The sequence below is a fragment of the Astatotilapia calliptera genome, chromosome 4, assembly GCF_964374335.1.
Source record: "Astatotilapia calliptera chromosome 4, fAstCal68.1, whole genome shotgun sequence".
Lineage (NCBI taxonomy): Eukaryota > Metazoa > Chordata > Actinopteri > Cichliformes > Cichlidae > Astatotilapia > Astatotilapia calliptera.
Genome location: NC_137425.1, coordinates 25,912,310 through 25,937,023, shown reverse-complemented (window position 1 = coordinate 25,937,023; position 24,714 = coordinate 25,912,310). Strand labels below are relative to the sequence as shown.

The 24,714-nt window shown below is 41.7% G+C and overlaps 2 protein-coding genes across 3 annotated transcripts; both read right to left on the bottom strand.

Annotated features, from left to right (window-relative positions):
• Positions 1–30: 30 nt before the first annotated feature.
• On the bottom strand, positions 31–7,362 carry LOC113021180 (putative ATP-dependent RNA helicase DDX17). Its single transcript, XM_026165671.2, has 13 exons — positions 7,000–7,362; positions 6,717–6,876; positions 6,524–6,620; positions 6,287–6,420; positions 6,115–6,180; positions 5,832–5,973; positions 5,528–5,688; positions 5,213–5,385; positions 4,973–5,083; positions 4,554–4,615; positions 4,328–4,387; positions 1,402–1,632; positions 31–1,181 (listed from the first exon to the last, which is right to left on the bottom strand). Exons 1-13 carry the CDS (start codon positions 7,047–7,049, stop codon positions 757–759), a joined length of 1,872 nt encoding a protein of 623 aa, XP_026021456.2. The 5' UTR covers positions 7,050–7,362; the 3' UTR covers positions 31–756.
• Positions 7,363–7,882: 520 nt separating this feature from the next.
• On the bottom strand, positions 7,883–24,610 carry LOC113021176 (transmembrane protein 184B). Of its 2 annotated transcripts, XM_026165667.2 has the most exons (10): positions 24,127–24,610; positions 21,559–21,792; positions 17,692–17,857; positions 12,939–13,029; positions 12,737–12,812; positions 12,423–12,514; positions 12,139–12,308; positions 11,110–11,304; positions 10,763–10,789; positions 7,883–10,248 (listed from the first exon to the last, which is right to left on the bottom strand). In XM_026165667.2, exons 2-10 carry the CDS (start codon positions 21,790–21,792, stop codon positions 10,019–10,021), a joined length of 1,281 nt encoding a protein of 426 aa, XP_026021452.1. In that variant the 5' UTR covers positions 24,127–24,610; the 3' UTR covers positions 7,883–10,018. The 2 variants fall into 2 exon arrangements, with proteins under 2 accessions (XP_026021452.1, XP_026021453.1); XM_026165668.2 differs by lacking the exon at positions 10,763–10,789.
• Between the last annotated feature and the right edge of the window lie 104 nt (positions 24,611–24,714).

Sequence of the window (24,714 nt, the reverse complement as noted above, 5' to 3'; positions counted from 1 at the left end):
GTGTTTACAGAAACACACAAACATGTCCTGTACACCAAAGAACTTTATTAAACATGAAAAACAAATTTAAAAAGGGGACTTACTGTTTGCTAGGAAATCTCATTCATCACTGCTGCAAAGACCAGACCACACTGGTGATCCTCTAAACAGGTAAGCCTCAGGAGATTTGTTAGTAAATACAAACTTAGAAATCACTAGTTGGTAAGGCCTCAATTTGCACCTACATAACGAGATCGAGGTAAAGCTCAAAGAAAAACACTCCAATGTGGTAAAGGTTTTTAACCCACTTTTTTTTTTTTTTTTTTTTAAATCACATCAGGATCTGTTTTTAATATTTCAGAAGGATTTTTTTTGGCTTCCAACAATGATCTGAAACAGAAAAAACAAAATTAACTTCAACACCTACCTTTGCCATACCTACACAGAAAATAACACTATCAACCTCTTGGAAGTAGCTCACAAAGAGATTCACAATACAAAACAGCAGCTTTGCTTTTTTCCATCCAATACAGCTGCAACAAACTAAGCTAAACGAACACAGAATTGCTTTAAACCAACTTTAAGCTGAAAAAAAAAGTTTTCCACGCAAACACCTGAAGCCAGTCGAAAACTAATGTTGAAGAAATGAAGATCTCTCAGTCAACTAAAACATGCTTTTAACTGGAATGTTGGAAGAGCGATAAAATGAAAAATTCAACACAAATCTGCCCGGGTGTAGTTTGTGTTGTGCTGTGTAACACTGATGCACATACGACATCATTTCCTCCCAGACAGAGATGCCGGAGGAGGCGCAAACTGGAATGGCGAGTGCCCCATCAAACCCATCATAGGCTGTGGAGGGTTGAACTGCTGAGCCATTAGAGGCTGAGGGCCTGATGAAGGAGGTGGGGCATTCCCCGCAGCGCTGCCTGCTGAGCTGGAGCCACCTCTGGAGCTGCTGTTATTCTGGTACTGGTCATAGGAGCCGGAGCTATAACTACGTCCTCCATCCCTGCTGCTGCGATCTCTGTAAGAAGAAGATTGATCCCCATCCCGGTTGTTTCCGCCGCGGCTGTAGCTGCTGCCACGGCCATCCTTTGAGCTGCTGCCCCCACCAGCAGAACGCATCCGACGATCACACTCATCCTGGTACATCATGTTGGGATTGTTTGAATTGGAGTTGCGGAAACGGGAACGGCCACCTGGGAATTAAAAGTTGTAATGAAACTGCTAGCTCATTCATTTACCCAAGCATTTGTTTATGTGATCAATCACTTGCACCCTTAAATACAGTCAATCTATCCTTCACATACTACCAAAGCTCATCCCCATTTAGGCAAATCAATAAAGACTCTTCTGTGGTGCAGAGAGCTCAGCAGTTAAACGGTTTAAGCAACACATGATGCTTAAACCGTTCCTCACCTCCTCCGCTGCGTCCACTGTCGGCCAGCTGCAGCAGTTTGGGATTGATCGCCTGCCGGGCTTCCTCCAGGACCCGGATCAGCTCTCGGGCCTGCCGGAGGTTCCCCGGAGTGAAAAAGGTGTAAGCGGTGCCTTTGTTAGTGCTGCGAGCTGTACGCCCGATGCGGTGGATATAATCCTCGGATGAGTTAGGGTAGTCATAGTTGATGACAAACTTGACATCCTCCACATCTTTGGCAGCAGGGGAGAAGAGGTCAGTAACAGGGAGGGAAAAGATGCAAACAGAAGTCAGATCAAAACTAACGCTAATTGACTTTTACATTATTTTGAGTGTTCATTAATTTTGTCTTTTAAAATGGGAACAGTCACACAGACAATAACTGCAAGACACCCATCGTCCTCTGAAAGCATCACTTACCAGTCAAATCATCGGCTATTTGTACTCTGCACGCATTTAGAAAATGACCTAACGTGCCAATTAGAAAAACAAATAATGTAGCAGAGAAATAAAGTATGTGCACACATGAAAACAGGTTACATGCAGTCAAATATAAGCTGCAAAAATAAGGAAAAAGTTGCAGTATGAGAATTTGGATAAACATTAAAAAAGAAACAAATTTTCAAAGGCTGTGACCCTAAAATTAAATATATAATGTAGAGAAATTTCTGACAGAAAAGATTAACTCAAAGTTAAGAGGTCTGTTTCTCATTACAGTTGATGAAGGGCTCAGAAAACGCTGCTGATTAGAGAAAATGGACGTCTTGTTTTGGAAGCATAATGACAAAGACTGGCGGAGGAGGAAAAATAGGGAAGGGGGAAGGGTTAGGTACAGTACTTACCCTGTAATCAGAGATTTAGGGATTTCCCTCTCTGTCCCCCCACCCATCACCAGTCATGGGAGGTCTGCAGGGGTAGGAGGAGAGCGCACCGGACAAATGCAGTCCCTTCTCCAACCTCGCCACTCCTCCACAACCCTCCCAAAGCTGGAAGCTGTCTGGGCCAGAGCTCCAGCTGGACTGTGCTGGGTTGCGGTCTTACCCTACTCCTAACTGTGCTTCTTCGTGTGTCCTAGCCGTGATCGGCCTGGAACCATTACTGCTGTTTCTAGAGGAAGAGGTCAGTGGAGAGGCCTTCTAGATTCTTTTATGTCAACTTCAAGGATCTCGTATCCTTGCCATTTTTTAGATTACAAAGAAGTGGTGATACTAACTTCTAATTAAGAGATTGGTTAGTGAAAGAAGTAGATTTTTTCGAACGGGCTTTGACTAGTGCTGCTTGCTCCAAATGCCTCCTAGGTCACGTCAAAGGGCAGTGGTATTACCGAGCCCAGCTTTTCAATTTTCGTAACAAGAAACAGACACTAAAGGAGGGAGGACGTTCTCTTTAAGAGAGATTTGGGAGTGGGCTCTGCCAGGGAATGTGCTCTAGTTCTTATGATGGTATTTAGAAAGTCTGACCTGGTGATCTGGTGTGATGTATACAAAGACAACAGGCCAAGGAGTTCAAGACAAAGGGGAAAGTGAAAGCTGTGGGTTCAGGGATAGAGGTGAAAGGGACAAAAACGGACAAGTCAGAAATGTTTAAAGGCAAACAAATAGATAAATAAGAGACCAAAATGAGGGGGGGGGGTAGTGAAAAAAAGAAGAAGAGAAGGAGGGATGAGAGAGAAACAGGCAGACAAATTAAGAAAGACAGAATAAAAAGGAAGGAGAGTGAAAAGGAGGGAGACTGATCACAGTGAGGTGGCTCCTCCAGGACTCCTGCCAGCCAGGACCAGACATGACGTCCTCAGAGGGAGAGGTTGGCCTGGACAGCCAGTGGTGGGGGTGGTGTTGGGGGCTGGCATCAGGGGGCAGTTCAGAGGGAAAGTCTCCAGAATAGCCGCCCGTGCCCGGCTGCTTTCCACCCTCATTTCCTGGCAGGTGTTTCTGTCTTTATCGTCTTGTGACACACCACTGCAGCACATCTTCACAAAACTGTTTTCTATTTAAGTGCATTAGCTGAAAGTTCAAATTTAGGCACAATTTTATGAGTTTGTTATTGAATGGACTTGAATCTCCTCGAGGACTTTACGGGAAAGTTTTCTTAATCCGTTACAGCCGTTAGATTGAATACCGGCTGTGAATATGAGTGAATGTTATCAGCAAGTGCTTTGGGTTCATCCCTCTGTTGATGGCATGCCAAATAAGAGTCCAGCCTCCTCCACGCCCCCTTCTTCGCCCTCGAGCATACGATCAAATTTTGGAAGCCCAGCGGCACCCTGCGCTTGCCACTCCCTCCCCGCCCGTCATCACCCAGGCTGCCAGTGTCCTGGAAGGCGGGGGGAGAGCTTCATTAGCGGGCTCTTTGTTAAGTTTTCAGCAGAGACGGCCGTGTCTGGGAATCAGATTAATCAGGCTGTCTTTCTCCCCAAGACAGCTTTCGATTTGTCATGCCTAGGTCCGGCTGCAGGCTCCCGAGAGCCTGTGTGCTTCTAGTTGCCAGAAGAGAGACTTGAAACAAAAACAACACAAATAAACAAAATGAAAAGAAAACAAATGAACACAGAATTAGGTTCAAAGTTGGACTGTTGTGCTGTAAGGGGCTGCTTGGCTAGCCTCTCCCCTTACATCGTCACACTTCATTCAACATCAATCCTTCGTTCGGCTTTCTTAGTGTTTCTTTAATAAAGCAAAGAGACTTCAGTGTCTGGAGGAAAGCCTGCTTCAATGACATACTTCTTAGATACACACTTTATCTGAGAAGCAGCGCATGTGTTTGTGGTTGGCCTTTGATAAATTTACTGTGAATAAAAATGCAGACAACAGCCAGATCAATATATACTGATCATTATCATTCTAAATACTGAAGAGGGAAATATATTGCATGTATGTGGGGCTATACTTAGGAAATTACTTGCTTTATACTTGAGCACACATGACATACCAAGCCCACGTGAGGCGACGTCAGTAGCAATGAGGATGGGTGCTTTGCCACTCCGAAACTCTGCAACATGAGATGAATAAGAGGTGATTAGGATCAGCTAATTAATTTAATTCAGTTCAGTTTGTATAATTATGCAAGCAGAGCCAACACATGGTTCAGGGCAGCACAACACAACAGTACAAAGAACTGTCGTACAATGAAATGTCAGTGAGTGTGTTTATTGTACCTGATAATACCCAGTCTCTCTCTGGCTGACTCTTGTCACCATGAATACACATCGCTGGCCACCTAGAAGACAAATCAGCAACTTTAACAGTGCGTCTGTGTGTCTCTGCTCTTTTGATTTTCTCTACAACCACTCATCTGATGTACTACAAACCAGTGATGGGCAATTCAAGCAAAAGTACAATTCAATATTTACAGTGGACCAATTTGACAAGTCTTCAATTATTGCTCCTAAATGACTGTGCTTAGCTAAGGCTGTGGAATAGCTTAAAAAGCTCCAATAGCTCCAGTCCATATACACACTCCAGTGTTAAACTGCCCAACTTCAGCATAGATCATACCACTGGGTGACATCATGGTGTCCATTCTTTATTACAGTCTGCAGTTAAAACGGATGCTGGGATGAGTTGGTATACTCACCCGTCACGTCTCATCCTACGTGTCAGGTCATCACACCGTTTCTTGGTCTCAACGAAGATGATGGTCTTGTTTTCCTTCTCAGCCATAATCTCTTCCATCAGCTGGATAAGCCTGAGAAAAGCAAAAGAAGCAAATGCATTATAATTAAAGGGATGTAAACGCACACACCAAACACAGCAGATGCTGTTATTATTAACGTGAGAAGTTAATTCCTATGTGACCAGATCACCAAACTCTTACTTTTGGTCCTTTTCGCTCTCCACGCAAACGTCAACAATTTGAAGGATGTTGTGGTTAGCGCTGAGCTCCAGAGCTCCAACATTGATCTGGACATAGTCCTTCAGGAAGTCCTCTGCCAGTTGGCGAACTTCTTTAGGCCAGGTAGCGCTCCACATCAGAGTCTGTCTGTCCGGCTGGGCAAGAGAACCCACCAAATAAAAAACTATACACTAAAACAGCTTTGACTTCAAACATAAGAGTAAGCAGCAGAAAACAGAAAAACAAAGAAAAAAACCCAAAAAGACAGAGATACAGCCTTTGAGTATTAGCTTTTACCCTGATCTGATCCACAATTTTGCGTATCTGTGGTTCGAAACCCATGTCCAGCATGCGGTCAGCCTCATCCAGAACTAGGTATGTGCAGCGCCGCAGGTTGGTCTTTCCAGCTTCTAGGAAGTCAATGAGACGACCCGGAGTGGCGATGCAGATCTCAACGCCTGGACAAGACAATGTTAGCATGTTTCAGTATGTAATATAATCAGTTAAACTGAAAATAAATAAGTTACAGACTAATCGAAAGTGGTTCCCAAAAGGACACAACTGTATGGTTGCATGCTCTAGTAGTCTTAGTAGTCTTCACCTCTCTCCAAGTCTCGTATTTGAGGTCCCTTGGGAGCACCGCCGTACACACAAGTGCTTTTGATGCGTGATGACTTTCCATAGTCATATGCCACCTGCTGGACCTGCTGAGCTAGTTCTCTCGTGGGGGCCAACACCAAGCACTGCACAGCACATATATAAAGCCACATCAATCCTCTCTTTAGTGTTTTAGTTTTACGTTGTGCTTTGAGGTCTTTAATATAATTAGGTTATTCCAAGGCAGACTACTCAGTGATTAGTGCTCTCCTTTTCTCTTCACGTACAATGGGTCCATCTCCACGCTCCAAGTAGGGCTGATGATTGATGTGCACGATTGCAGGCAGGAGATACTGAAAGAAGAAAAATATGGAAGACTGGTTCAGTCTTCTTTCACATCTTTCACCTGTGAAATTCATCTGTGTGGTGCGTACAGGTGAAGAGGAAGACACATCTCACCGATAAAGTCTTCCCAGAACCCGTCTGAGCAATGCCCACCATGTCTCTCCCACTGAGTGCCAGAGGGAAACCTTGAGCCTGAATGGCTGTTGGTTCCTTGAAGTTTTGCTGCATCAGTACATCCATTACATATTCTAGTTGGAAGAAGCAAAAATAAGGGACGATAAAGTATCTGGTTATGTATGTCTGCAAACTGTCCACAGTGCTGCAAGTGTATCCATGAGTGCATGTGCTTACGAGGAAACTGTGCATGATGGAAGCTGGTGACAGGTTTTGGGCAGCCTGAGCCTCGGACTGTGATTTCTTTCTTTCTGCGATACTCCTCAACATCATACTGAGAGCAAAGAGAAGAAAAGCAACAAGTGAAGACAGACAAAACAACACAACAGGTGCAGCTGAAGGTCAGACTGTGACATGACGGACATAATACCTGGCTCATTCGCTGCACTTCGGAATTTTCATTATAGAAGTTTTTCTCAAATTTAGGAAGCTCATTCAGGTCCCATCTCTTCTTTCGTAAGCGTTCCCCAGGATTCCGAAACTTCTTACCCGGGGGTGGTCCTCCTCTGCTTGATCCGAATCGGGGATTGCTGGAATATGACAACGAACTGTAAGGTCAATGCAACCGCTGCTAGTCACAATAAAAACATATAATAGGGTTTTATGATAACTAACTAGCATTAGCTGACAAGCTAACTTAGCAGTCCTCTTACCCTCTGTCACGACCACGGTCTCGGTCTCTGTCTCCGTAAGAACCTCTCATTTTGAGGGCTCTTATTAAGTTTTGCTAATGGACCTTTATCTTCTACAGGTTGTACGGCTTTTGCTTACAGATACTTTTTCTGGCCTTGCTTGAAAACTCCAGAAGCTTCACTCGGCGAGACCGTGAATTAGCTTGGAAAACTGACTAAATCAAAAATAAATTAAAATGTCGTCTTCGTAAATGCCTGCTGAAAAGTTAAGTAGCACAACCCGCCATATTTCCGTTGTGACAAGCGTCGTTAGGGTTGCAATAGTAATAAGACGCAGGAGATGGTTGTGTTGTTGTTAGCTTAACACAGAACCGGAAGCTGCTGTGACTGGCTGGCGGCTGGATAAGCCCCGCCCCCATACTGTGAGTGACATATTCATGGCACGCGTACGTCTGTTTACTTACTTGGCCATTTATTAAACAGCTTTGGAAACTTAATGCAATACACTCACTGGCCAGTTCACGTGGTCAGCTGCTCCTTAAAACAAACAGGCCATCAAGATGAGCCGCTGAACTACAAACCGAGCTTTAGAATTGAAGGCAATTTAAGTGACTTGGAAGATGACATGGTTGTTGCTTCCAGTCGGGCTAATCTGAGTATATCAGAAAATAGTGAAATATTACGTTTTTCCCACATCACCGTCTCTAGGGTTTACAGAGAATGGTCTGAGAAAGAGAGGGAGGGGGGCATAACTACTAAATACCAAAAGTTGAGTAAAAAACAAAAACTGTCCAAAACATTACTTAAACAATCGTCTTTCTGTCAATGGTGTTTGCAGGGGTTCTAATATTCTGCTAATGACAATGATGGAGTCTACAAGCCTGCAAAAACTGCCAGAAATGTCTTTTTATTTTACTATTCATCTTTTATTTATTTTTGAAACATCAACACAAATCGATATAGCATCAAAACATGTCATATTACCAATATACAAACAAAAAAATATCATACAACACAAAATTAAAAATAAAACAGGAGTATATATGAAATGAAACCATTAAAACACAAATATATTCAAACAGAGCACTATACCAAGCAATGGCGTCCCAGTCGTCGTCATAAAGGTTTTGCAGCACTAAGTTTGACTTTATTTACAGCGTTCCTTCCATTTGGATATAGTATTTTCTGGATTAAAATACAATAAGCTTTGCAAAACTATGATCTGACAGTGTTTTGAAGAAAATGCTCAAGTATGAAACGCTCAGAACAAACACACTCGACCTTGATTTTAACTGAAGCAATGCAGGTTTAGTAGAAAGATACACAAGTAATGCGGTCACTGGGGCAGGAGGCGGCTGGATGGGATGTGGGTCACAGATGGAATCCAAACACTTTCACCCACCTTCTATTGGCTGAATATGATTTTCTCATTAAGACAAACTGAAAACGCACACATCACTTTGGCTGGTTTGACTCCTTTTCTCACAAAAGGTTGGGCTGTGATGTACTATGTGTCGACCCGCAGTCACTAACTCCAGTCTGTTAAATCAATATACACTCAACGTAAACAGAATCTCAGCTTTTATACAGCTGTGCTCTGCCATTCAAACATTTAGAGCCACAAACCACATGCAAGTTTCATACCATACCAGCATATTAAACATAATTGGATAAAATATGAATGCATAACTTAAACAGTTCCAGCCATCTTTTGGAAAAAGAAAACATAATGCCAACCAGAGGATTTCTGGCCAGCCCGAAGGAGTTTAGTCACTTTTCGTGTCCCTGTAAATGTACTGACAACCAATTTTAAAATGCTCAATATATTCAAGTACAAATGTGATTTCAATCTGATTTAAAGCCTTGTTTTCACCAGCATATCTTTGCATTCTCTATCTGTAGCGGCTAACAACGTGACTTATTTGCCGCTGCTGTCGTAGTGATGCCATTGCAAATGACACCAGCAGAGGCAGGGCCGATCTGTGCAGCACGTAATGCCATTAATTATGAGATCACAATCCAGGGCGCATCACAGCTGGGCCGACTATGCAGGAAAGTGCTGCTCCATCAGTAATCTGTAATCTGTGTGGGCGTTGTCCTTCCGTCAGTCCTCCTGCCTACGCTAAAAATCTCTCCTACAGCTGTTACCGTGCTTCTCCGCAAACAATATAGAGTCTGGCCAACAGCTGGAATGCCATTACATTACATAATGATGACATCCACAGTAAACTCATAAAATTTCTAGGATAACAATAACATACACCTTCGAGCTCAAACAACATTTAGATAAAATATTTATTTGTCATTGAAGCCATATATTAAAAATAACCCCTGCAATTCAAAGGTCACTTGAAAAAAAACAACAAACCTAAACTTTAAGACAGTGTCTTGTTATTTGGAGCAAAGGGTGCTATTTGGCAATATATAATTACAAAGAGCGAGAGCGCTAGCAGAGAGGTGAGGAGGAATATTGATATTGATTATGAATCAGTGTAAAGAGTAAAGAATAAAGAGGCCACGTGTCTCAGAAGAAAATGGCACTTATTTTCTCCAGCTCATATCTAACTTTTTTAATGCCATAGTGTCATTAGTGCAGGATTAAGATGGTATAATGCAGGCACGGTTATCTGTACGAATCCATTTTCCACGGGTGAATACAAAAAATGCATTTCTTTCAGCGATGGCCTAAAATCACAACTAAAACAACACAAATAATAGCTTGGACAGTTAAAGAATCAACCTCACTCCTCCCTCACTTTATTTGTAACATCTACATTCTTTTCACGCTCCTCATTTCCGTGCTGTAGCAAACATTTCCTTTTTCCTTAGAAAGAACTCTGCCCTGCCTCGGTTTCAGCAATCTGGCAACCATGTGACATAAATCTGATCTTTCACTGTTATCTAAATGTGAAATAACCAGAACCACAGCCTGAACTTCCATGTTGAGGTCGGGGAAAAAAGATCCGATTCTTCCGTGGCTGCTAAAAACTTGAGAAGGGCTACAGGAGTAAGGGTTAGCCTCTGAGTGTGTGTTTGAGTCTCAGAACTCATCATCAGAGCTGAGTAGAAGGGTCTTTTCATTGTCCCCGCGGGTGCTGATGTTACTGTGGCTGCGGGAGAGCGGTGGCCCTCCACTTCGCTCTAACGTAGACTGCTGGGTGTACTGCTGATAAGCTGGGGAGAAGTTGTGGATGGCGTCCTGGACCATGTCTCCTGGATTCATCGTCTCCTTCAGGCTGCTGGAAATGCTCTTCATTGGGGCACAGCGACCTGGAGGTGTGATGGGAAGGTGGTAAATATTAAAAAGAGACACTGAATGGAAGCAATACATGAGCGAAAAAGGAAAGAAACTAAGTTTCCATCCCAACTGCCAGCTGGATTGTCCAAATAAACCTAAGCATTGTTGCAAAGAATATAAAATATATTAAGATAAATATTATCCCTCCATCTGGCATATTTATTATCAAGGCAAGGGTTTACGACAAGGGTAGGACCACAGACTGAACAAAGTGGGAAGGTGGAATTAGCTGACTGCAAAATAAATGAGAGAACACAAAACAACACAGCGAAATATCCATCATTTCAAAATCTAATGGAAACATAAATATCTGTATTTTCTATACAATGCTGAAAATGAAACACTGAACTGAAACACATAACACAAGCGATGGAAATGCAATATTTTTTTAAACCACAATCAAGGAGAAAAAAAAGACATCAAATTCCATTTTAACATAAACAACTGAGTCACATACAGACAAAACATAGCTAACATCAGACGTACCGTACTGTCCATAGATAGGAAATGAGCCTTGAGTGCCGCAGAGTGAAGGAGGAGGAAAAGGAGAGAAAGAGATAAGAAACACAAGAAGGTCAAGATGAAAATAAAAGAATAGAAAAGAGGGCAGATGAAAAGAGAACAACTCAAAAATAAACAGATTGTTGAAGATAGGAATCAAAGTAAAGAGGAAGGGACACAAAGAGTGAGGTCAGATTAGCTTTGAAAGACTTCATCAAGAACCCTCTGTTAATCACATAATAACAATACTATAATACTGTTAGTTGCTCTTTGAACATTTCACTCTCTACCACAACCAGACATCAACGCACACACATAAACATGCCGCTTACCATATGAATCCAGCCTTTTGTCCATGTAGACCTTGTAAGTAAAAGCATGGCGCAAAGCAATAGCAGCAAAGAACATCTCAATGCAGATGATGAAGTTTTGGTAGCCAGCAGCAACTGTTCCTTCCCCCACAGAGAAATCAGCAGAGTTGATCTGGGGGATAGCGCCACACTTCTCCAGGATGGCCAGCAACATCCCTGAAATATACAAAGATAAGATATGAAAACATAAATCAAAACACTGATGTATTACTCCATGAGAGTTCAGCAACATTTGAATCTGTGCATGGAAATGCCCAAAACTGGCACTAAAATAAACATATTTGGACCTGGCACAAAAAACCTTTTTGGTCTGTAAAGCTAACAGACAGGTTGCTTTAAACAGTAAAAACTCTTTCAATGTTAGCGCCAGAGCCACACCGATTAGTGAATACTGAGACACAAAATGAGCAGCTGTCTACTGGGGTTCTTTTCCATTAATTAAAGTCACTATGTTTGAGGTTGCAGTTCCTTATATGACATATATTGTAGTTTCCTCTGTGATTAATTCTTCAAACAACCCATCAAAGAATTCTGTGCTCCAGTTTTGGTGGGTTGTTTTTAGCACAAAATAGCAGGTATCTGTGTTGGTATGAACCCTTCATGGAGTCTAACCAAGCTTGGTAGGGTTAGATGAAAAATTTGCACTCCACCACATCATCCAAAATTGTCCATTCTGGCAAAAGCACAGCGGCAACAGAAATGATGCAAGAATCAAGGCTTCAAAATGTAAGAGAACCAGTGGCTATATCCATCTGTTATATACAGCCTAGGCTAGGGAGCCGGGGACTGAAGAGATCACCTCTCACTGGGACTGTTTCTACAGTATCTACAGTATAGTGACTAGAATGAGCAGTCTTCCTTGTTCCAACTCGCAACTCTTCAAGTCTGAGTTTACATTGGTCACCTTTGCTAGGTTTCCAGTTGTGTATAACAAGCTACTTCCAAGGTGAATTAAGAGAGGATGTATAAAGTTAATACACACACACTTACCCTGCCAGAAGGAGAGAAAGATGACTGACTTGACCATGAAGAACTTGAGCACTGGGTTATACGGGACGAGCAGCTCACGTGTGGCAAAGTAGAAGAGGAAGAGAGCGTAGAGGGACAGACTCACAGAGATGTTGTAGATAATTGTGATATACAAGTAGCCACTAGCCACACTGGAGGAGACAGAAAAAAAAAAGATTATATAAATGCAAAATCAAACAGTCATTTCAACTAAAGCTAAACACTAAGATGCTGATGCTCTGGTTGACAGTGCTGTGGAAACATACTTGAAGTCTCCATCTCTGTATTTCCCAAAGGCCTGAAGGATGACAGTGATCACTGCCATCAGTGGTTTTACCACGCAGAACTGGAGAGTTGCCTGCACAGAAGTGAAAGACATAACAGTTGGTGATGTGTGATACCTACAGTCATTCAAGCTTAAAATATTTGCAAGTAGATATTTTGGGTATGCTTACAAACACGTTACACTTTTAGTAAATGGAGAAAACATGTATTAATACTTGTCTGTCACAGTGGACACCACAACACTCAAACAGAGTCAGTACAACCTAAACCTCCACCCAAACTAAAACACTCATACCTGTTTGCAAAACCTGAGGAAGCCAATGGAGTAGGTCCTGCCCCACAGACAGCATGTCCCATACATACAGCTTGACCTAAAGTGACATACAGGTTAAAAAATACACACACACACACACACACACACACACACACACACACACAATGAAACTGAAGTAACCAATTATATGGGCAATTATACTATGAAAAGGAATCAGACTTACTCGATGGGTTTCCCTCTGATTTCAGCCATTATGGCGCTCTCTCCTCCCAGATACTCGTAACACAAACTCAGGAAGTTGTAGATGACAAAAGCTGGAGAGGATGACACAGAGAAAAGGTTACAGTTTTCCAAAGTGGCTCTCTGCATCTGGAAAACAATTGCCAGATTTAAATTTTTTATTTTTTTATTTTTAACTGGAGTTAAGCTGCATCAGAAAGCACAAATGAGAAACTGCGTCATCAAACTAAGGAACTGCATATCAGTGATATGACAGGAAGAGAAACCGCAACCTTCATAATCTTGCAGGATTTAGAACTCCAAAAACTAAGCAAACAAGCTAAAAAAAATACACTGAAATGACAGATATACAATGTGATCAACACACAGTGGTAGAGCTCAGGCAGTAGAGTAGCTCACCTACTAATCAGAAGGTTGGTGGTTGCTGCTCCAGTCTGCACGGGCAACATACTACTAACCCCAATTTGTTATCCAGCAGAGTATGATTGTGTGTGAATGTTAGGTAGAAAACACTTACACAGGAAAGACATAGAAAAAAGTACTTGTGTGAATGGGTGAACGAGGCAAGTTGTAAAGCACTCTGAGTGCTCATTTAGTGAGATATAAGAATCAGTCCATCTATCACACTAGTAAAGGAATTACTATGCTTTAATAACTCTGTGTAACTCTAATAGTAACAGTTAGATTTTGCTGACTCTATTTCAGAACTGCTGAGACTGCCATTTCTAGACAGGAAGGGAAACTTATCAGTAGTCTTATGAATGACTAGCAAACACAGAACGAGCCTTTGACTGTGCATCCAGGCACAGTAATTCTTCTATGCAGCAAAAAACACCCTGCAACAGTAAAAGCTTGTGACAGTAAACGCTTACTGAGAGCAGTGTTGGTCAAGTAATACCTAATTACTGATTACTTCCCCAAAAAAGTAATCCCGTTACTTTACTGATTACTTATTTCCAAAAGTAATTAATTACTTAGTTACTTTTTAAAAACACGATTTACAACCTGAATAGGTGATAAAGTGATAGATCTTTCAGCCCAATTCTACTTTTTCTACATAATCCATCATACAGAATGTAATCAAATGGAAAAGTCTCTTTTTAAAACTTGTTTTATTAGTTTTAATCTTTTAACTTTATGCATCAAGCAAAAATTTAATTATATGCAACATTCTCTGACTGGAAGAAATTTGTTTAATATTTAAACCTATTTTCTGCACATTCCAGCACATAAAATAAATATATATATATATATATATATATATATATATATATATATATATATATATATATATATATATATATATATATATATATATATATATATATATATATATATATATATATATATATATATATATATATATATTTTTTTTTTTTTTTTTGTGTTTACATTCACTCTTTCAAATAGATGCAAGTAAAACACAACAGACAATAAATAGAGTCAAAGACTAGCGGTCCTGTTGCTCTATTTTCACCTGTAAAGCAGGAGTGGGGTAGGCGGAGGTTTACCCTGGTGCAGGTGAGCCGCGGTCAGTTGAAGAATCCGCGAGTTTCTCTGTGAGTTTCCCATTACGTCGTTGCGCACTCAATGCTTGCTCGGAAGTTTAAGGGTTTTTTTCGCTGTAAAAAGAAGTTTTCTTCCCACGCACAACGGACGCTAATGTTTTTGTCACTTTTTATGGAATCAAACTCAAAGGTCAGTACTTCCACGCTTTAAACTCTGCACGCTCATACTCTCTCCTGCACTCGATATATGATCCATTGTTGATCTGCACGCAACTGTTGTCACAAACGTCGCACTTGCTTACGTCACTGTCATGAGACATTCTCGCAAAAAATAAAAAATAAAAAATAAATCATGGTTTTAGTAACGCAGTGTTCCTACGTGAAAGTAACGGTAATCTAATTACCGTTTTTGCAATAGTAATCCCTTACTTTATTCGTTACTTGAAAAAAGTAATTGGGTTACAGTAACGCGTTACTGCCCATCTGACTGAGAGAGAACATTTTTTTGCCAGAAATTAAAAAAAAAACAAAAAAACAATTTACAGTTATATATGTAGACCATTGTGTAATTCATCATTATCTGATATCAAAAATGTAAAAACATTCTCCTGGATTTAATATCCATTATTCTTTAAAAATCTAAATATTTTTAGAAAAATCTCAACAAAGCATATAGGGCAGTTGCATCATACAGTGGGGCAAAAAAGTATTTAGTCAGCCACCGATTGTGCAAGTTCCCCCACCTAAAATGATGACAGAGGTCAGTAATCTGCACCAGAGGTACACTTCAACTGTGAGAGACAGAATGTGAAAAAAAAAATCCATGAATCCACATGGTAGGATTTGTAAAGAATTTATTCGTAAATCAGGGTGGAAAATAAGTATTTGGTCAATAACAAAAATACAACTCAATACTTTGTAACATAACCTTTGTTGGCAATAACAGAGGTCAAACGTTTACTATAGGTCTTTACCAGGTTTGCACACACAGTAGCTGGTATTTTGGCCCAGTCCTCCATGCAGATCTTCTCGAGAGCAGTGATGTTTTGGGGCTGTCGCCGAGCAACACGGACTTTCAACTCCCACCACAGATTTTCTATGGGGTTGAGGTCTGGAGACTGGCTAGGCCACTCCAGGACTTTCAAATGCTTCTTACGGAGCCACTCCTTTGTTGACCGGGCGGTGTGTTTTGGATCATTGTCATGTTGGAAGACCCAGCCTCGTTTCATCTTCAAAGTTCTCACTGATGGAAGGAGGTTTTGGCTCAAAATCTCACGATACATGGCCCCATTCATTCTGTCCTTAACACGGATCAGTCGTCCTGTCCCCTTGGCAGAAAAACAGCCCCATAGCATGATGTTTCCACCCCCATGCTTCACAGTAGGTATGGTGTTCTTGGGATGCAACTCAGTATTCTTCTTCCTCCAAACACGACGAGTTGAGTTTATACCAAAAAGTTCTACTTTGGTTTCATCTGACCACATGACATTCTCCCAATCCTCTGCTGTATCATCCATGTGCTCTCTGGCAAACTTCAGACGGGCCTGGACATGCACTGGCTTCAGCAGCGGAACACGTCTGGCACTGCGGGATTTGATTCCCTGCCGTTGTAGTGTGTTACTGATGGTGACCTTTGTTACTTTGGTCCCAGCTCTCTGCAGGTCATTCACCAGGTCCCCCCGTGTGGTTCTGGGATCTTTGCTCACCGTTCTCATGATCATTTTGACCCCACGGGATAAGATCTTGCGTGGAGCCCCAGATCGAGGGAGATTATCAGTGGTCTTGTATGTCTTCCATTTTCTGATGATTGCTCCCACAGTTGATTTTTTCACACCAAGCTGCTTGCCTATTGTAGATTCACTCTTCCCAGTCTGGTGCAGGTCTACAATACTTTTCCTGGTGTCCTTCGAAAGCTCTTTGGTCTTGGCCATGGCGGCGTTTGGAGTCTGACTGTTTGAGGCTGTGGACAGGTGTCTTTTATACAGATGATGAGTTCAAACAGGTGCCATTCATACAGGTAACGAGTGGGGGACAGAAAAGCTTCTTACAGAAGACGTTACAGGTCTGTGAGAGCCAGAGATTTTCCTTGTTTGAGGTGACCAAATACTTATTTTCCACCCTGATTTACGAATAAATAATTTACAAATCCTACCATGTGGATTCATGGATTTTTTTTTTCACATTCTGTCTCTCACAGTTGAAGTGTACCTCTGGTGCAAATTACTGACCTCTGTCATCATTTTAAGTGGGGGAACTTGCACAATCGGTGGCTGACTAAATACTTTTTTGCCCCACTGTATTCTGTGCGGTGGTCAGTGGTTTACTTTCTATTTTGCTGAGGAGTAACACGCAATTTAAAAAAACTGACTGGGCTGCACAGTGATCGCAGTTTTCCTGCTGGCCCAGGTGTTTGTCGGCTAATCTAAGGGTAATCCACAGACTCAGGCTCCCTGCTGCCTCAGCTTTCTTTACAGTTGAAAGCTGCTGAGCTTAAAAGTAAGCCTGTGATTGCAGCACATGGACGACAATTGGGTCCTGGGTTTTTCAGTACTGCATAATTACAGATACAGTATGTTTTAACTCTGAAACAAGAACATACGAAGAAGCTAATATTCTTTTGAATGGCTTCTCCACGTAAACCTAAGGTTTGAACAGTGGGTGGGTTGGGCTTTTGTGCCTAGATCACAATGTCATCATCATAAAGGGTACAAAAAAACTGACATGGAGTCCTTAGAGCAGTTTGAAATCTGAGCTTCTGTCTCACTGGGGTTACGTGCACGTACACCGACATCCTAACCTAAAACTCTGTTTATGTTTATTATAAGCATCCACTACTAGTTACCAACAATATACTATAAATGACAGAAAATACCAAAAAGCACTTTGAATAATGGTGGGATACATCATGATTTATCTGCTTAGAAGTGAGATGCCTTCTCAAGCATTTGCTCTTTTTCCACTCAGTTGCTAGGATACCTGTCCCCCCTCCCTGCAATCCCAACAGGCCATGGAGACATGAGAACAAAGATGGCAACCTTTGTAAATGAACACACTGTAAAGGCCCTCTGTTAGTGGGCACAGCACATAAATTCTTACACCCTCACACGTACTCTCATTGTTGTGTTAAATGCTGACCATACTGTGATGGCACATGTGGCAGCGTATATTCCTGCGTGCAACATAATAGGCTAGTGTATTTAATTTGACTCTGTTACTTTGTCCACTCACCTTCATAGCAGTCTCGGACTGTGTCGAAGTACACGTAATACTCCTCGTTGGTGAAGAAAAGCAGGCTGAGCCAGGAGTCAAAGGCATAGATGGGAACTATGAAGAGGATCCTAACTATGTGCCGCTGCTCGTTTGGAGAGCTGTAGTAACGTAGGTGCATGTAGATCTGAAAAAGAAAAAGAGGTTAGAGAAACATAAGTTCATCTAAACATATAAAGTCATTTATTTAGAAATCTAAGATTAAACTGCTCCTATAAAAGACACCATCATCTAACAAGGAGCTCCATATGCTGGAAAAAGCCTCCATAACTTAAAGACAAAATTAAACGAGCAAGTAAATATTGTGCAGCACTGGCAAAGGTGTATCTACACTCACCACCCATTTGATTAGTTACTGAAGTTAGGTAGTTGCTGAAGTTCGAATTGAGCATGAGAACGAAGAAGAAATGTAAATTATGTGACTTTAAACTTAGCATGGTTGTTAAGGCCAGATGGGCTGAGTATTTCACAAAGTGCTGATCTATTGGGATTTTCCCACACAACCATCTGTAGGGTTTACAGAGAATGGTCTGAAAAAGAGAAAACATCCTGTGAAAATGCCCTGTTAATGTCAGAGAAGACCGAGAAGAATGATCAGGTTACTTTCAGCTGATTGGAACACAACAGTAACTCAAATAACTACTTGTTACAGCCAAGGCACAATACGGTCGACCTTGATGAGCTAGAGCAAATTGGAAAAACAATGCTTGATCTGATGCAACATTCAGATAGTAGGTCCACACAACATGGATGGACCTATCCTGCCTTGTATCAAAGTTTAAGGCTGGTGGTGGTGGTGTAAAGGTATTCAGGGTTATTTTCTTGACATACTTTGGACCACCAACTGCGCATCATTTAAAGGTGAAAGCCTACAGTATATCGATCTTTTAATGACTGCTTCCAGCAGGATAACGCACCACGTTGCAAAGCTCAAATCATCTCAAAATGGTTTCGTGAACATGATAAGATCACCGTACTGAAATGGTCTCCACAGTCACCAGATTTCAATCAAATAGAGCTCCTTTGGGATGTGGTGAAATGTAAAATTCACATCATGGATGTGGAGCTGACAAATCTGCACCAATTGTGTGATGTCATGTCAATGTTGACCAAAATCTCTGCTAAAAATCAATGCCATGAAGAATTCAGGCAATTCTGACGGCAAAAGCAGGTCCAACCAGGTATTAGCAACGTGTACCGAACAAAATGGTCAGTAAATTTAAACCTGCTCATGAGAGCATCTACACCTATAAAAACAGAGATAATGAAAAACCCTGTTGACATGCTATGTATGGGCTGCATAAACAAAGAAGGAAAATGGTATCAGGTTTCCACCAACAACCTAATGTACCACGTAATATTTCTAATTTTTAAAATGCAAACATACTGTATTTAAACTTGCCTATATAATGATTAAATTTCCTAAACTTTATTTAAAGTTTAGTTTAAAAAAAAATAGGACCTAAACTAAAACATGGTAAAGTCTGGCAGGGAGCGTGTTTGGGGCCTGCACATAGAGTGAGACAAAAGCTATCAGTGTCATGGAAAAGGGCGTGCTGGTACTGACCAAATAAAAGCGTCAATGCAAAAATGAAATGTGACCCAATAATTGTTTTATCTTGATTTTCTTGTTTTTATAATAATTGAAGCCAAAAATTGTAACTGAAAAAAAACGGGTTAGTAGTTGTCACATTAAAAAACAACAACAAAGAAACAAAAAACAACTAAAAGCACAACATGAGATCAACATGGATCAGTTTTCTCACTGCAAAACCACAGTTCAAAATGTGCTAGGTAATCAGGGTGGCCCAAAGTAATGGCTACCTCATGAAACCTGCATGTGTGCAGTCAGTATACACTTGCCAGAGTCTGATACTGGAATAGAGTGAGTTTGCAGGGTGTGTGTTGTGAGTGTGTGCTTGATGGGGGTAACTGATACTGAGCTTTTATCACTCCTTTTCAGAGAAGCAGATGGCAGGAAGGACAGGGTGGGCTGCTGTCACCAGCACCTCTGTCTGCGCCCTGTGGCTCTTTTCCACTTACACAATGTCCACACCTATCACCTTTCCTGGCCTGTAAACAGACACACCTCTGGTAAAATAACAAACATTGAAAGGGGAGGGGGGGGACAACACACCAGGCCAGACAGTGCACTCACAGGCAATCGTTGCTAGGTGACCCTACTTTCAGCACACACATCTCCTGCTCCTGTACGGTGTTATACTCAAGCCAGGAGCACCTGTTGCCAGAGCGACACAAGGCTATTCTTTAACCGAGTGTGTGAAGAGCATCGGCAAACAATGGAAGAGAAATCATTCAACTATGCCTCGAGGTACAATAGATCCCCCTTACATAAAAGGGATGTTACCTGAATGCTTCAGTGTAACATGAGGGCTGACAAACAAAGAAACCTGACAAGGTAAACTGCTCTTATTCCATGAATTGCAGTTCTCTGCAGGGCTCGCACACAGCACTCCACAGGCTTTTAGTACTGCTGAGGTCTTGCCATACAGCCATCGTAAATTGTCCCAAGCTGGATAAATTTAAGAGGGCCGGATTAAATTCAGTCAATCAAACTTGGCACTCTCGTGTGTTCGCGCTCAAGGTTGCCACAAACTAGAATATTCCAAGTTTTTACAGCCTGCAAGGAAAATTTATAGCATGTTGTTTTGCCCATCTCTTTTTCACTGCACTTATGTAATCGTACTACTGCCAGCCCCAAATAAAACACAAAGACATGTATTCGTTTTACTTGTTTCTAATGTTTAATGCTTGCAGCCATCTTAAACCTGGCTCCTAAAGGCTGCTTTAAAGATTTAAATGTGGCTCGGTGACTAAAGACACTAGACTAGGACAAAACTCAATGTCAGCAATTTAGGATGACTGTCTCCCTGCTCCCCGCAAGTCAGTGGAATTAAAGCCATAAAGAAGTAAATATTTCTGAGCTGTGGCAATGGGAGCTTTTTTCATATGATGTCTCCTGCAGCTAACACAACTGGGCATGGTAACAAACAGCAGAGTAGGTTTAGCTGTCTGTGTCAGTCCACATTTCAGCAGGAATTGTCAGTATACAGCCTAGATGCATCAAACTTGTTTTCCAAACAACAAATTAGATCCACGTGGCACAATTTGGCTTGCAATGAACCTGTAATGTTGCTGAAATCTCACCATGTGTAGGAGCCTTTAGAAAGCAGATTGTAGATGAGAATAAGTACTTATTTAACTTCTTCACGAACACAGTGTAGCCAATTCATGGGAATGGGATGTTATTTATCACCTTCACATCAAAAACAAAACAAATTTGCAGACAGAAAATCCCATAATATTTGGAAGAAGAATATTTCCTCATATGAAGCACATAACACTACATGTGCTTGGTGTGTGAACATCCACATAAAGAGTCAACCAACCTTTAATTAAGTCTAAATAAAATCAAACAATCATGATCATGATTCAAATTTGGGTTTTGAGTCACTTACCCAAAACACTGACATTGAGATCAATGTTTCGGGTAAGTGCTATGGGCAAAGACGGGAAAACAGATGTAACCACATTGAATGAAACCATTAACAACATGTTAGCAAAGAGTGCATTTGAGTTTTGCCTAGTGACATATTTTGACCAAATAAAAAGCATAACCTGGTTATTCCTTTAGTGAAACCACCACATAGTCAACAGGTTCCCAAATACCCTTGGACTGTAGAAAGAACTCTCAAAACCCTGTAATTATTATTATTTAACCTCTTAGATCACAGTTTACCCTCTCACAGGTAGCTGTTAGTGGAACATTTCATTTAAACCCGCTGACCATTTAACCACTCTGCTTACCTGGTGGCATGTGATCAGAAGAGCTGTCCAAACAAAAAACCCTGATATAGTTTGGGCAGTGGAGGTCATGAGGAAAATTGGCTCATCTGGTGTTACCACTGGGGTTTTAGGCACCCATGATGTGTTGGATCCTTGTGGGGCTGTAGTGGCTGGGGACCCCAGGGTGAGGCCGCTAGGAGAGTCATTCTCCAACCTCTCTGACAGCCGCTTGACTCGCCACCAAAGCTGACTCATCTGAATGAAGAAAGGACACTTCATCAACAAATGTGCTTCTTGTATCACACTTAATTTACCCTCGACATTTTTAATAGCATGCATCGATCAACAGAACATGTTCCAGTTTGTAAAGCCTGAATAAAACACTCTTGATGTGTAAATGCATCTCAGTGGGCTCGTGCGGCCAACGACCTAAATCTCATGCCAATATCTGCCGAAGCTGGAACGAGAAAACAGCAAAAGATAAAGAGCAGAGCAAAGTAGGACAGTGCACAAAAAAGTGCAAATGACACTGCACGGCTGGCAGACGTATGAAGCCAGATCAAATGGAAGGAGTGAAAAGAGGAAGCACAAGGTAGGCGGGTGAGGAGGCACTGGTGAAAACGGGCAAAAAACACACACATCAAGACATGGAGCAGAGGGCTGAAAAATCCCTAAATCACACAGTGACAGATCCGTAAGATCTGGTGACCCAGTTTCTCCTCTTCTTGTTCCCAGTGCTCTGCTCTGGGCAGAATGAAGTGGAGTGCAGCTAGAAATAGCACTATGCACAAACATATCTCATGAGAGTAGTGAAACACCTTTGCACAAATTAGTCAAAAAACGCAGAACTAACACGATCATGCCTGTGGCTGCATGTGGTTGGTGAAAGCTGAAAGCAGTAGAAATTAAAGGAAACAACTGCACGCAAATGTACATTAGGAAAATGGATAAAGGTGTTCTGAAGTTTCTATTCCACAAAGCTAATGGAACAGCCTCAGAATCTTGGGGGCTGGAGGGTATCCAGGCTGTGCATCCTGAACAGGCCCATCACATGGCCAGACACATCCATGCTCTCATTCACACCTATAACCAATTTAGGCACAGGGGGAGCACACAAACTCCACACAGCTGCCTGAGTACACCACTTCTGCAGCTCATAATGACATAATTATGAGCTGCAGAAGTGGCATTCATCTCATAATTACACAGGACTGATGAGGACAAGTGAAAACTAGACAGGCGACCGGCCAAACCGGCACTCACAACATCACACACACATCGAGACAGATGCTCTGCTACACTCCCCCGCCCCCAATCATCAAATTACATCTCCCTGCAACCGTCATCTCTCCACCTACGTCAATGTCTTGGCACAGATTTTCAGGAAGGCAATAATCTAATAGTTTGCAGTGAAAACTAATTTCACAATGACTTTCAAAGCCTCCTGAAACACCAGCTAAATATAGGGTGATTGCACAGTGTTGTCATGGATGACTCATGCCACTTTGCCAAAGCCTAAATCAGCTTGTGGCAATGCAGCAACTGGGAATGAGCCAGTGTGTCGCTTTCTCTCTCTCTCTCTCTCTCTCTCTCTCTCACACACACACACACACACACTCCAGAATATGTTTTCGTTGAAAACAAAACAAACAAACAAAAAACAAACAAACCCAGAAATAAATTTAGAACCCTACAGACAATTCAGTCTAAATGCTTTGCTTGTTTTTAATACCACCACAAAGACACAAGTAGAATATTGTTATTAGCATTATTATTGATTTTAGTTGTACTAGTAAATATTATTATTTGAGTAATTAAAGAGGTTTCAGTGTGATCAGGATCACGTTGATTTAACAGCTGAATTTCTATGTCCAAAATGATAATGTTATGTTTGGTTTTGCCATGTTCTGGTAAGTAAACAGTTAGAAAATGACTTTATTTATAGTATGTAAATCAGTTAAAACATGCCATGTTAAAATAAACATACAAATGATCTGCATATTATCCGTATTAAAGTCTGTGCTCACTGCTGTGCATACGCAATGGAGATGATCAGCACCTTGCACTTACACCTCGCTGGTTCCCAGTGGGCCACAGACAAGACAGATCATCAGTCCTGGTGACTGCACCCGGGGAAAGATTTCAAAACATGCATTGTACTTCGACATCAATCGAATTGGCAGTCTTTGTGACAAGAATTAAGACTTCAGGCCAGGAAAGCTGTCTGAAACATACTGTAACACACCAGGGCACCGAGGCTGTGTTCAGCCAGATGAAGTGAACACAACAGGATTCAGCAGTGGTTACAAGTCATTTTTATAGTGTTAAGAGCAGATTAAAGAAAATACACAAAGGACGAGAAGTCAAGCGTCCCAGCTTTCAACCCTTCGTATTAGTGCACACAGCCGTGCTATACATGCAATATCAGACAGGTGAAAAATTCAGGCAGGATAACAGTTAGCACACAAATGCTGATTTATGACAAGGTGTTTGAGCCATTCCGTTATGAGTGTTAGGAAAGACACAATAAAAGCGGAAAATTACAGCCGCTGATCGGCGCTCATGACTCCGTGCTGCCGCTTTGCTTACCTCCTCTGCAGTTGTTTGATGTGCGCCGATTTGAATCCAGGCATCAACTTAGCTCATCGTCTCGAATCCAATCTCGAGCCTTTCGGGAGTATAAAAAGTTACCGAGCCAAGCTATTGCATTCAAACGAGGGAAAGCCACGTATGTAATCACTGCATCTTTCTTTCAATTCCGGAAACTGGCTTCTTCTGCGGGAAGAGTCGACAGCTGCGCTTTAATGACGCCGACCTCAGCTGCTAACCAGTGTTAGCGAGCCCTTTTCTAGCCTAACACAAACTTAGCGGTTACTTCTTCCAGTAGAGACAAACCAAAGACGTATAACACGGTTTTAGAAAGCTTTAAATAAAACACGACGCTGAGGTGTAAACTGAGAAAATAACTGGTATTAGCTTGCCATTTCCAATCCAATGCTAATGGACTACTAACGCCGTTATTTCACCCACATCAGCAGCAGCAGTTCTCTGTATCAACAGCAGCGACTCCGCTCAGCGCATGCGCAGTCACGCCTTTGTCGTTCTCCGTGCTTGGCCATTGAACATAACGCAACTTTCTATCCACACCCAGCACCCGATAACAAAATGATGAAAAGT